The sequence below is a fragment of the Dipteris shenzhenensis genome, chromosome 8 (genome assembly GCF_047967505.1).
Source record: "Dipteris shenzhenensis isolate YYH24624 ecotype China chromosome 8, Dip_SZ_1.0, whole genome shotgun sequence".
Classification (NCBI taxonomy): domain Eukaryota; kingdom Viridiplantae; phylum Streptophyta; class Polypodiopsida; order Gleicheniales; family Dipteridaceae; genus Dipteris; species Dipteris shenzhenensis.
In genome coordinates, this window is record NC_141603.1 from 684,789 (window position 1) to 699,109 (window position 14,321).

General features: G+C 47.1%; 1 protein-coding gene across 1 annotated transcript in view; it reads left to right on the forward strand.

The window, feature by feature from the left end:
- LOC147898924 (outer dynein arm protein 1-like) overlaps nt 1-13,227 on the forward strand; it is a 69,481-nt gene extending 56,254 nt beyond the window's left edge. Inside the window, exon 8 of the mRNA XM_087378295.1 lies at nt 12,717-13,227. Within this exon, the coding sequence (XP_087234421.1) occupies nt 12,717-12,877 (161 nt within the window). The 3' untranslated portion in view covers nt 12,878-13,227. The remainder of the gene's footprint in view (nt 1-12,716) is intronic.
- Nucleotides 13,228-14,321: the final 1,094 nt, after the last annotated feature.

The window sequence follows — 14,321 nt, forward strand, 5'->3', positions numbered from 1 at the left end:
TATCATGTTTGATTGTGTTTACTCTAATTTGGGAAGGGTTACATTCCTGCTACAATCATTTCATGTTTCATCGTGTGTACTCTAATTCAGGAAGGGTTAAATTCTATACATTGGTTGTAGATATTCATGCCCGCTAAAGCTAGTTTTGTTGCATCCACCAGCGACATAAACAGATCTATGGCTTAAAGAAATAACGTTGACCTTTTTGGATCCACGATTGTCTGTATCAGATCCCAGGCTGTTGCTAAGCACTGACGAAGCTTAAGAGTTCTCACTGTGCATCTTTTCCTTCCACTTGCAATTCACCTCTCTTTGCAAGACCTCTCTTCTAATTGCTATGTTAAGATCTATGAACTTGTTTGAATAGAGCTAAGTTTTTAAGGGACCACATCAAGCTTTCCTCTTGTCAAGGTTAACGGCTCATGGTGTAAAGCTTGTAAAATTTTATACCCATCAGCTGTGTTTATAAAGTTCAAGGGAGTGAATCTTACTCTTGATGAGGCCTTCATGTGCTTCAAAGCATCCTTTGATCCCCAGGCTTCTTCTCCTCCCTTATTGCTCTGTTCATTTTTCCCTCTTAATCGTGCCTTGGGTCAATCTTCTCCCTTTCTTCTGCTGGGTGTCAGTCTACTTTTGTTTTCAGTGGACGTTCTACAGCCACTCTTGGATTTGCAGCTAGTGTCCAATTTCATAGATTGTCGATGATTGTTGTCCATGATGTACTCAAAACCTCTTGAAAAGTGGGCAAATGGACTCACTATTTTGTAAGAAGATTCTCTCAGGAACAGCCCTAACATGATGTTAGAGGATACATTAGACGAGGCATTGCAACGGGAAGATTTGAGATTTCCATAAGGAGAGAAACGAACTGCTTCCCGACTGCCCTCCCCGCCACAGCCGCCTCCTCGCACTCTCCCCTGCCTTGCTCCCTCCCGTGCCCCTCTCCCTTTCCACCTCTGCTCCTGCCCCCCGGCCCTGCTCGCCTAGTTCGAGGCTATGGGAGCACCTCGAGGAGCTGTCCTCCCAAGTTTGGTGCGTAGGACAGCTGGTGGAGTCTTTGGAGCCATTTCTGGACTACGAGGAGCTGGTTCTCGATGCCTTTAGCAGCTCAGCTCTTTTGTTCTTCATGGCCTTTCTTCTTTTCCTTTCCTTCCCCCCCCCGCCCCCCCCCCCCCCCCCCCCCCTTTTTCCCCACTTCTCTTCTTTCTCATGCAGCTTCAGGTCAATTGCTTATGCCTTGGAGAAAGAAAGCTTGACAGCGACACTTGTCTGGCTAGAAGGGCTCAATGGCAGCATCTTCGATCCCCCCATCCGTCAAGGTTATACTCTCTCCTCATGACAAGCAACGGGGCTAGAGACGACCCGTCCAGCCGCAGGACCGTCAGTGAGAGCCTCAGGTGGACAGGCAGAGTCATATTCATAGGCAGCAACAGCAGTCCCAGACCCCCCTGGGTGGAGCCCTCTAGTGGGAAGTGGACGAAAGTGGAGCAGCAAGATTTACCCAAAAAGAAACAATTGCCACTAGTGGACTGCCTAGTGTCATAATCACCAGCCCAATCTGAATCATTGTAGGCATGCATCTGCAAGTCACCCCCTCGGGAAATAACAAGCCAAAAGACTTCGTGCCCTACAAATAACGGAAGATGCGCTTAACTGCCTGCCTGTGCATATACCTGCTCACGTGAGATACTGCAAACTGAATATCAGGTCTAGTGTTGCAGAGATATATGAGGCATCCAACAGCCTGACTGTAAAGTGTGGCATCAACTGATTCTCCTGCATCATGCATTGTGAGTTTCAGCCCCGGCTCCATGGGAGTGGCTATGGGCTTACAATCATGCATGTTAAATCTGTCCAAGAGTTTCTGCACATACTTGGACTGAGACATAACAGTGCCACGTCTCTCTTGAGAGAATTGGATCCCCAAATAAAAGTGAAGCAGTCCCAAATCTGACATGTCAAAGTTGGTCTGCAAATCAGCTTTGAAATCTGCAATATTTCTTTCATTGGACCCTGTGAGCAATAAGTCATCGACATAAAGAAGGATGACTAAAATTTCCCCCCCATCCATCTTGATGTAGAGGGTGCTCTCCGTATGACTATTGTGCAGCCCCTTGCTGGTCAAAAAGGCATGAATCTTGGCATACCATGCACGAGGGGCCTGTTTCAGCCCATACAAAGCTTTGTTTAGCTTGCATACCTAAAGTGCATTTGCTGTAATTTCAAAGCCTGGAGGTTGTTTGACATAAACCTCTTCCAACAAGTCTCCATTTAAGAAGGTTGTTTTTATGTCCAACTGATGAACATTCCACTCAAAATGTGCAGCCATTGCAATAACAGATCCAATGGTGGTCATCCGGGATGTAGGAGCAAAAGTCTCCTCATAATCTATGCCCTTTTTCTGAGCATAGCCTTTAGCAACCAGCCTTGCGTTGTATCTGTCAATGGAGCCATCTAGCTTCCGTTTCACCTTGAAAACCCATCGTGTGCCAATGGCATGTTTACCTGGTGGCAAGTCTACAACATCCCAAGTCTGATTTTTCTTAATGGACTGCCAACTCATCGTGCATGGCATTCATCCAATGCACATTGTCCTTTGCTTCTTCGAATGTTGCAGGCTCCTCCTCATCGAGAAGAGTACCTGCATATGCTGATTCCACTGAATTAGCACCTTCCATGTGCCTTGCTGCACTGCGAATCCTGCAAGGTAATGGAGCATCGATCTTACTCTCTCTGAGAGTCTGTAACAGCCAGTTTGGGACTGTTTTTGCTGCATGTATGTCTGCAATTTCTTGCTGAACCACCTGTTCCATTGCCTGTGGAGGTGGTAAGACATCTTGTGGCTGAACTGGAGCATCGGGAAATGGCTGCAAATTCTGATTTGCATCAGAAATATCAGCAGGGGAACCCAATGCAATGGGTAGCAACCCCTCAAAAACATCCTCTGAAGAAGAAGGCAAATGAAATTCAGCCTGAGTGTGAGCTGAATTTTCTGCAAATATCACATCTCTACTGACAATGATCTTGCGTGTAGCTAGATTGTAGAGACGGTACCCCTTGCTTTCTGCACTGTACCCAACAAATATGCACTTAATTGCCTTATCTGACAACTTATGCCGAAATTCAACTGGCACATGAGCATATGCAAGGCATCCAAAGACTCGGAAATGATCCACTGAAGGCTTTCTCCCATTCCAGACCTCATAGGGAGTTTTTGTTTTCAAAGCCTTAGTGGGAGCCCGATTTAAGATGTAGTTGGCACACATCAGACCTTCAAGCCAGAATTTGTGAGGCATGTGTTTGCTTTTCAGCATACATCTGTCCATCTCCATAAGAGTTCTATTTTTCCTCTCAGCTTTGCCATTTTGCTGAGGGGTCAGCCTCACTGTGAGCTAATGCACAATACCCTTGCCTTTCAGAAAAGCATCAAAATCTGCAGACAAGTATTCCCCACCTCTATCTGTGCGCAATGTCTGTATCTCGAGTCCAGTTTCATTTTCAACCATGGCTGAAAAGTATTTGAACACCATGAACACTTCTGATTTGCGCTTCAGCCCAAAGACCCAAGTGAAATTGGAGTAATCATCAATAAAAGTAACAAAGTAGAGATGACCACCCAATGATGGAGTCCTCATGGGACCAGAGACATCACTGTGTATAAGCTGTAATTTGCGGACAGCTTTAACTGAACCATCCTTTTTGAAGGGGAATCTATGCATCTTGCCTAAAATGCACCCTTCACAGGCATGTGGAGGAGGTATCTCAAGAGGTGGCAATGCGTCAACCATAGAGTGCTTCTGAAGTGTCATCAAGCTGTTGTAATGCATGTAGCCATATCGGGCATGCCATAATTCTGCATTCTGCATGGCAGTAGTAGGAGTGAAAACTGCAAGAGCATGGGCTGCTCTTTTCTCAAAAAGATCAAGCTGGAAAAGCCCACGCAGCAGAGTACGAGATGATCTCAAGGCATAATCATTTTCCCTGTCTCGGACAGCACATTTGTCATCCTCAAAGATGACCTGAAATCCAGCCTTGTTAAGAGTGGACACTGAAAGGAGATTCTTGGTGATACCAGGCACATATAAGACATCTGAAAGTCTGAAAACTGAGCCATCAATGGCAGTAAGCTCAACTTCTCCTGTGCCACGTACTGAATATGACGAGTTATTGGCACAAGTGACTTTCTTACCAACGGGAGGTGGATGCAAGGAAGTAAAGAGACACTTCCTAGAAGTGATATGCTTGGATGCACCGCTGTCAAAATACCAAGTATTCAGTGTTTCATTGACACTGAAAGCAGATGCATCCGTAGAAGAGTCATAACTGCAAGTCAAAAAGGCATATGTATCATCATTACAAGTGGCTATACTATCCCGAGCATCTGGAGCAGCCAGCCTAGAATCTGAAATGCAAGATAAAAAGGCATAATCCTGTCCAACAAAGTTGGCTGCAGCATCCCCACTGTTAGATGCATGAGGAGCTGAATCTGAAACAGCCATACCGGAGCTGTTTTTCTTCTCTTTTGCAAGCCTTTTCCTGCATTCTGCAATGTGATGACCTGGCTTTTTGCAGTAATGACAAAAACCCTTCTTCTTGGGCTTACTTGCATCATTTTTAGCCTTTTGTGAAGGCTGTCGTGACCCACTGGAAGGCTGATTTACTGATGTCTTTGCCTGTCCCTTTGTTTTTGACTTGAACTTTGAAAGCATAGCTTGTTCACCTGCACGTGAAGCCAAGTTTTTCGTGGTCTGCTCTTCCTGAAGCAGAAGTCCTATCAACTCATGAAAAGTGAGAGGATTTGCACCCCCCCTCAATGATAAGTTCAGCGAGGTATGAAAGCTGAGATAAGACTCAGGAAGAGAATTCAGAGTGGTGGTAATCATCTCTGAATAAGGAATAATCTCATCTATGTTCAATAATTGCTCTCTGAGATCCTGTAGCTTTGTGAGGTGGACTGACATGGAGTCACCCTCTTCCATATGTGTATTACTTAAGTCTCTTTTCAAAAAAGATACCCTTGCATCATTCTGGGCTGCATACATGCTTTCTAAGATATCCCACGCTGCCTTCGAGGTCTTACACGACCGGATATGCGGAATGATAAATCTTTTCACTGAAAGAGAGACGCATGACAAAGCTAAGGCATCGCGTGAATCCCATCTCTTCTACTCTGGAGTAGTGGCTGTAGCTGCACCAACAGCTTGTCTTGCAGCTGCCCCCTGTGCACGACCTCTTCCACCTCCTTGCTGGGGAGGGGTAGCAGGTGCAATATCTGCTGGTCGGATCTCACCCCCATTCACATAATCCCATAAATTGCGAGAAATCAGAATATTGCGTACCATAAAACTCCAGAGGGAGTAGTTGGTACCATCGAACTTGTCTTCCTGTGAAAGACCACCGAATTGGAAGTCATTCTGATTTTGATGAGCCATATCTGAGAAAGAGATTTTAGCAGATACAAAACTGAACTCAGATTTCTGCACTTGCTCTGTCAGAAATCTGTCCAAGCATCAAAAAACTCTCCAGAATCTGCCAAAAGTGCTGCAAAACACTTCAAGAAAGGCAGTATGAACTGAAATCTCCAAAATTGCTCTTTCAACACAAAGCCTCAAAATAGGCCCGAAATTGCAACCAGAAAGGGGCAAATTGATCAAAAGCCCCAAATGTTGCAAGAATTGCGCTCTGTCTGCAAAGGCCCCAAATTTCACTGCAAAATTGCAGTGTAATCACAAAATCCCCAAATTTCTTCAAGAAATTGTATTGCAAAACTGAAAGCCCCAAATTTCGAGCTTGAAATTGCAACCAGAAAGGGGCAAATTTACTAAAAGCCCCAAATTTACAATTTCTGAACAAAAGCCCCAAATTTCAGACCAAATCTGCAGATCTGTCTGCAATGTTTGCTCCAAGTGCAGCCCCAAATTTCTTCAACACCTGCAAATTGACCCTTGCAAAGAATCCTTTGTTGAAAAAGACCCAGCAAAGAAAACAACTGATGCAGGAGAATCTATGTACGGGCCTGCTGGTACGATTGTACGGATGACAGCGTGTACAACTGTACTGAATGTACGGTCAAGTTGTACGGACGAGCGCCTTGCTGTGTACGGTTGTACGGACGACCTTGTACGGAAACTGTATGGTAGCACGAGCTGTACAGGCAAGCATATCTGCGGAGCAGGTACTTACGACGCAGGTACGTATGGGTATGTACGGCGAACTGATTGCAGGTACGACTGGTACGGCGACGAATGGTACAGTTGCTAGTACGGACGGGGCATGCGCTACAGCTTCGACTGGCTGTAGGAATTGGACGCAAGATGATACGGATGGCAAGATTGTAGGTACGAGCTGTACGGAATGCGCAGGTGCGTACGGTACGACAGAGTACGAGCAGGTACGGACGAGTGGCGCAAGTGCAGTGCGGGACTGTACGTAAACAATTCATACAGATTGTACGGACGATCTGTACAGACGACGATGGAGATGAAGCAAAAGCTTGTGGGCTGGTGATGGAGGCGAATATGCAGCAGAAGGTGAAGGGAGCAGGGAGCACGGAGCTCTTGAACTTGCTGTGATACCAAATGTAAGATTTGGGGGAGAGAGAGAGCAAGAGAGTGAGCTGAGAGCTGAAAGCTTGAAAGCTTAGTTGCAATGAAGAGTGTGAGAGTACAACTGAAAGAGTGAGAGATAAGGTTTTGTCCTAGTGACAAAACCTTAGTAGTCACTAACCATAGTTAGTGAACTAACTGCGGTTAGGGGGAAAAACCTCTTAAAGAGGGAAAAGTGCCCCTAACTAGCTTATTAAATTACATTGGTCACTGCTGAATTATATCTATAATTCTAACAGAGGCTGCCCCCCTCCCCCTCCTGACCCCTCTCCTCCACATCCTAGGCTTCTTCTTATGTGTCAATGGAGGCTGCCCCACTCCCCACTCCCCATCCTGACCCCTCTCCTCCACTGCCTGATAACTCTTATTAATTATTGATAACTTTTATGAATTAAAAGTGCGCAATAGCTCTCAGAGCAACAGAGAAAAGATATCACACAAATGACTTCTATAACAAATCTTGAAGGGACAACTTCGACTCAGAATTACCTCACCACTACTGCGGATTTTCGGTGTTACAAGACCATGGACTAACGACCCTATTGACAGAGCAGCTGCGACTAACTCTTGAGAACTACTCAGGCACGAAGCCCTTGACCACAAACAACTAACTGCCAGCCATGAAGCTTGGCAACCTCTTATTCACCACGCACTAGCCGACTCTCATCTGAGAGCTCCCTCCAAGCAGGTCGGCACCGAGAGTGTTGATCACAGTCGTGCCCATCCACTTATGTAGGAGCCAGAAGGCTTTACGAGTCGCCATGCACCTCGAATCACTAGGTGTCTCTAAGGGGTGATCTAGCCTCCATAGAGAGACTCATGAAGCACGACCCGGACTCTCAAGTGGCTTTGGGACCATCATGAGGCTGAAAGACTCATCTTACAGGATACAGAGGTTTGCAGGGTTGAGTTTTGGTATCACTCATCCCGGCACCAGGGGGGACAAGATGACCAGGCAGTTCTTTCATACTACCGGACCCCGTTTAGCAGGGACACAGCTGTAGAGGTTGCGGGATGCACAGGGACAAATGCACTCGGACCCTCAGGAGATCCTTGAGATGACCACAACTTTCTATCGGCAGTTGTTTCAGGCAGAGGTGGTGTCCCTTGAGACACTTATAACATGAGAGGCAGTTTCCTACAGTGGTCACGCCGAGTTTGAGCAGATCTCTGGAGGCTCCATCATAGACCAGGAGCTTAGGGAGGCCCTCAAGGCCCTCCCCCCTCAAAAGTGCTCAGGGGAAGACGCTTGATCCCGACTTTCTTCTTGAGCTCCTGGGAGTACATCAGTATGCCTTTTCGGCTAGCTTGTCAGGAGATCTTTGGCTGTGGTTCACTCCCACAGTCCATGAGTCGAGGTTGGATATGCTTGATTCCGAAAGGGGGAGATAGATCAGACATTGGCCAGTGGAGACCAATCACACTTTTGGACACCGCATACAAGATCATGGCCAAGTTCTTGAGCGTGTGGTTGCAGCACCACCTTCCGGACATCATCCACGACTCACAGACAGGTTTTGTTCAGGAGAGGAGCATCCTGGACAACATTTTTACTTTTTGGGAGGCAGGAGATTCTTCTCTTGGATTTTGAGAAGGCCCTATGAGAGGAGAGGGTGGAGTGGTCTTTTTTGGAGGGCATGATGCAAAGACTAGGCTTTACGGATAGATGGATTAGAGGGGTGTCGGCTCTTTACGCGGGGAGCTCCAGTTAGGTGATCATTGTGGCAGACACACGGGGGAGACCTTTTCTCTTTCACGCTCGGTTCACCAGTGCTGTCCCCTTGGCCCCTTTCTCTTCCTTTTTTGTAGCAAAGGCTTTGGGCCACTTCTTCACTCCCAGACAGCTGGGCTCACAAGGATGCGGCTTCCTATCAGACAAGAGGAGCTGCTAGACTCGGAGTTCGCTTACGACACAGCCTTGTTTGTCGAGGGTACCACAACGAGCCTAGAGTCGGTTAGGGGAGCTCTAGCCATATACCTCGAGGCTTCGAGGGCTTGAATCAACTGGATCAGATCGATTGGTTTCTTCATGGGCTCCCATCAATTCCTCACTGTGCCACAATAGCTCCAAAGGCAGTGAGGGATCGTCTCTAGAACTCCAGTAGAGCAACAATGACACTGCTACAACCACGGGCCTATGGGCAAGCCTTCGTGGGCAGCCAACCAGAAGAAGTAGGAGATCTTCCTCGTCCACAAATTGGACCATAAACGCGTCCAAAACTTGGAATTGACCTCCTGGGGCACCTAATGCCTCTCCCTCGAAGGGGTCCATGTCTAAGAGTCCATCTGAAGCCTCCTGCTGCCAATCCGAGTGGTATAGGAAAAAAAGGGTACCTTGTCCACCTGCTCGTTGAAGCCGATCCTAGAAGGCCAAAACCACTCTCCCCTGGATTCCACTGGACCTGGCCTACCTTCCCAAATCCAGAGGCGCCATCTGGGGGCATCTTGCTCTGGGATGCTGGGTGGATCAATGTGCCACTCCTTCCCCAATCGCTCCACAGCTTTGATTATCTGCCAGCCCTACACCAAAGAAACCAAGTTGGTTGCTGCCTCGCCGAATCATCATCCTGAAGGGGACCCCAGTCCGAGAAAATTGACCCAACCATCTGTTGTCCATCCACAAGCGGAGTCCCTCCCACCAAGACTCAGGGATGGCTAGGTCAATCTCCTTCATCTGTTGACCTACCCCTCGCATATGCACTATGGCTCCAAGCCTCTGCCTTTGCCTCCATGGGTAATCTGCTCCATCTGCCAAAGGAGCAGGCCAGGCCTCCCACTGTGCCCATCCAAAATGGTCCATTGTCCGACCATACGTCCATCCTGATCCTTGATCTTTGGGTGCCAAATGAGAAGCTGACGCTCGAACTCCTCTCTGCAGAGCACGGATGAGGCTCCCTGCTAATCTCTGCCAGACTCTATGGAGACTCCTCATCATGGGAGAAGCCTTCCTGGTAAGGGGGGCCTCTGAGAATATCCATCTGTGTGAGTGTTGCCACTGCCCCCAGTGCGTGGGGTGTTCCTGAGAAGCCCTTGCTGTAAGAGGAGCTTCTAGGGCTCCGCACTAGGGGTGAGGTCGCGCACAAGCAACTTGCCCGAGAGGGCTCTGCTTTGCATCTCCAGATCAATGATATCCAAGCCTCCCAATGCCTGTGGCATGATCACCGTCTGTCAAGAGACCCGGGCTCTGGTGTTCCTCGTGCCATCTGATCCTTGCCCAATGGGAATTCCAAACCAAACATCGGAGCTGCCTAATGCACCCTTAAACACCAGCAGGAAGCAATGTACTAGACCATGGCAAGAACGACCTGGTTTGCTATTAAGGCACGGCCCGCTAGGGAGAGTTTGGTCGAGCTCCAGTAGAGAAGCTTGCGCTGAACTTCTCAAGAACTGGGGTGATCTGCTGGTCTGTTGTAATATCAATACCTAGCTAGCACCTGAGATATCTCGTTGTCTGGCCCCGTGGTATCTAGCGGAAGCCAAAGGCACTCCTCCACTCTCGAATCTCCTGTGTCTCCTCATGCTTGTGAAGAAACCGATGGATTTTGTTCAGTTGATCCGTGCACCCAAGGCCTCAGAATAAATAGCCAAGGCTCCCCGGACTCTCTCCAAGCTCACCGTGGTGTCCTCTACATACAAGCCCATGTCATTTGCAAACTCGAAATCCAACAGCTCCTCCTGTTTGATTTGGAGCCTCAACCTTGTGAGGCCCACCACCTGTGATCTGAAGTCGTAGCCCAATGCCTCTGCCACAAAAAGGAAAAGAAAGGGAGCTAGGGGACAGCCCTAGTGGCGGACCGAGTGAGAGATAGAAAAGGCCTCACCCGTGTGTCCACATATAAGCATCTAACTAGAGCTCCCCGCATAGAGCACAGAGACTCCTCTAATGCATTTGTTTGAGAAACCCAACCTTTGCATAGTGCCCTCTAGGAAAGACCACTCCACCCTGTCATAAGCCTTCTCAAAATCCAAGAGAAGAATGGCCAAAGACTGTGACTCCTCCTTGGCCCAATCCACTGCTTCCCAGAACATGAAAATGTTGTCTAGGATGCTGCGCTCATGCCAGTCTGTGTATCATGGATGATGTCGGTGAGATGAGGCCGCACCCGCAAACTCAAGACCTTAGCAAGGATCTTGTATGCGGTGTCTAGCAGGGTGATTGGTCTCCACTGCCGGATGTCTGACCTGTCTCCCCCTTTCGGGATCAAACAAATCCATCCCCTGCTGCTCAGGGACTGAGGAAGGGAACTCTTCTCGAATATCTCTTGGCCAACTGAGCGGAAAGGGCTGGCAATGATCTCCCAGAAGTTATGAAAGAAGACCGGAGTCAAGCCATCTTCGCTAGGACACTTCTGGGTCGGAAGGGCCTTGAGGGCTTCCCAAAGCTCCGCATTCATGAAAGGCTTCTCAATTCTCCTGCACAACTCCCTCGAGACTACTGTCGGAACAACCAGCTGTGGGATTCAAGGGTGCTGCCATAGACCCCCTCTGGCCAGACCAAAGGTCACCACCAAGATCTTCTTTTTCCGAACAAGCACAAAAACTCCCACTGTGTGAGGAAGGGAAAAGAGAACAAAGAGCCATCTGGACGGTGGGCAATAAGGGGTGAGGAGAGCCCTTGAAGAAAGAGGCGCCTCGAGGAAGCCCCTGATACCCAAACCTGAACACCCCCAAGGCCCGAGGGTGAGATGAGAAAGGGCTGAAGGGGTGAGAAGGAGGCGGGGGGGAGACAAGGAAGGAGGTGGAGAAATGGGAAGGAGGTGGGGAGGAAGTGGAAGGGAAGGAGGCGGAAGGGGGGGAGGGAAGGAGGCGGAGAAGGGGGAGAGATGAGGCGGAGGGGGAGGTGGAGATGGAGGCTGGGAGGGAGGCAGAGGAGGCGGCGGGAAGGGAGGTGGAGGCGGCGGGATGGAGGTGGGTGGGGGGCAGAGTAGAGGCGGAGGCGGTGGGGCTGGAGGCGGGAGATGGCGGGAGGAGTGGAGATGGGGGAAGGAGGAGTGGAGGCGGGGGAGGAGGCGGAGTGGAGGCGGGGATGGAGGCAGGAGATGGCGGGGAAAGGAGGCGGCGGAAGGAAGCTGGACGGAGAGGAAGATAGCGGGGGTTTGGGCAGCGGGAGCAGCCAGGGAGCTGTTTATTACATCTTCACTCACTGTAGGTCCAAAAGGACTCTCAAGCATGATACTGGTAGTTTGATCTCTGGATACGATCCTCGCCACCATTTTTTAAATCCCCCCATACTATCCAAGAGTCCTTCTAAGAGTAGGCCCATATATTGAGCACCCCAATCTGAGATCCCCCACGGAGAAGTATTATCCAGTGACCTCTGGCTGCATCAAGACAGCTTGTGCAATAACAATGGGCAATCTGGTGCCCTAGGATCTCAACTCTCGACGCATTTCAGTTTCAGCCTCCAAAATGTATGCCTAGGTAGGAGTTTACCTATCCTAGCACATTGCCCATCGATGAGTTTGTGCTCTTGGAGATGAGGAATGTTGACCTGTCCACAAGTGACGGAGGAATGTAGCTGATTCCTGATGACTTGCTTCCTATGGCAGGTGGAAAATTCCATCCAATCCTCATGTTTTTCCAACTGACAACCCACCCTCGTGGAAGAAGGAGGTATCAGTGGAAAGGCCTAACCGACCTAGTATTTGAAATGGATCTATTATGGGGCAAAAGCAAGGGCCTCGCAGAAACAAACTAAAGAAAGAGGCGGAAAATCTAAGGCAAGAGCCTACCAATCCCAAACTCAAGGTGGACTAGGTGGCTGCATGAAGGTCTGTGTTATTTTAAATCAGTGTGTGAGCTGGAGAATGCTGAAATGTCATCTTATATTTCCCTCCTCCATTAGATACCCTTCTCACTCCAGTTTTTGTGCGCATGTCTGCTGGGATTCCTCTTTCCTCACCAGCTTTAGAGTTTATCAAGAAAACGATTTGTCATATCTTCAGGTTTGGTGTTTATAATGTCTCACATGTTGAATCCTAAGAACAGGAGTGCAACTCAGTAAAATTGGGTTCGTCCTTTAGATTATTTCAACCTTCACATACAAATTATTTTGTTCATCTATAGTTCAGAAGAATATGATTCTGATCTCTCTACTTGGTTACTTCACAGGTTGCTACATAAAAGATGAACTGCTAGGGACAGAACATGAATCTGCAAGCGACAATAATCTCACAAAACCATCAGACATTCAACCTCTAGAACTCACCATTGGTAAAATTTTCAGTAAGCTTGAAGACTTCGTTGATCGAATTTCAGGAACCTTTAGTTAATCCTTCCTGACAGAATTGTAATCAATCTAGAAGCACATGCAAAAGTCTAGAGATTAGCCATTCCAAGCTGACATTTTATGGCAAGGCTTCTCCCAATTAACTTCTTCAGCTGGCCACTAGAGTCCCAAACATCATCTGTATGACAAAATGGCTCATGACAAGCAAGTAGATTTTAAATATGTGACTTGATAGATATTCAAACGCTGATAAAGTTGTGATACTGTGTGACATTAAATTTATGCGAATTACTTGATAATATTGTTTTGTGTGGCTAATAACATTTTCACCGATGACCAAACTGCTAATCTTTTGAATTGAAATACCATTATTGTAATAATAAAGACGGGAAAGTTTAGGGTACAAATGAAGATCTTGTTGGGTAGCAGCTGAAGTAAGAGGAGACATTTTCGATCCATTTCCAAAGTGGAATTAATGAACTAGACTTTGGGTCCATATTGATTCATGATTGACAGGGTCTATTTTCTACATATCACAAGATTGTATAGCACAACATATGCATCCAGACGAAAATCAGCATTGCAGTGTCATCTTAGACTCCTTTTGCACCTAACTGGCCATATTCAGAATTTTCTTTTGATGAAAACTATTTTCTTCATTCCCTCTTGAATTTTGGCAAAAATTGTGTAGTTCTTCATCTATTTATCCATTTTCTGGTATCCCGGATGAAGAAGTTGTTTTGAATTTAAATTGCTACATTGGTTGCTGATTTATCTTGTGTGGTCTTCTTTAAATAAAATTTATTTTGGTGACGACTTTTCCTTTTCTTATTCTAGTTATTTTTCTTTTTCTTTCCTTGTGCAAGAGAACATCTTCACGTAATTAACTTAAATGTCTTCATTGCACAAAAGTTAGAGTCAACCATGATGGTCAAAGAAACCTTAGGAAGCTTCCACAGAAGTCCTAAAAATATTGATGGTTCTGGATTCAAGATACATCATCTATCCAGTGAAGCAAGTCTTCTATAAAGTCTCGTATTAATATAAGGGACAAAATTAGCGTATGATGAGAGAAGCAGGATGATCCAAGTCAGGAGGTATATTAGTGTTGAGTCTTGAATATTTGTGTTTGTTTATTTGCACCAAAGTATATGTGAGGTTGATTTTACTTTGGGTATGTTGATAAGCCATATGCCTATGCAGAATTGGAGAGGATGAAGGTTGGCTCTACTCTACTCTACTCTACTCAAATTGAGGAAGAAATGACAAATTTAGGTGGGAGAGGGGGCAGGGGGCGGTGAATGCAAAATTGCATTTGGGTGAATGGAAAATACAGACGGTGTAATGTATGGTACAGACTCGTGCCAAGGTTATAGTGAAATACACCAGAATTGTAGATGTTGGATGATGGGAATATTAAAAAGGGCTTCTTTAGTGGGACCCAAGAGAGTGGGAATGGATTGTTGCGGGGAACCAAGAGAAGAGCC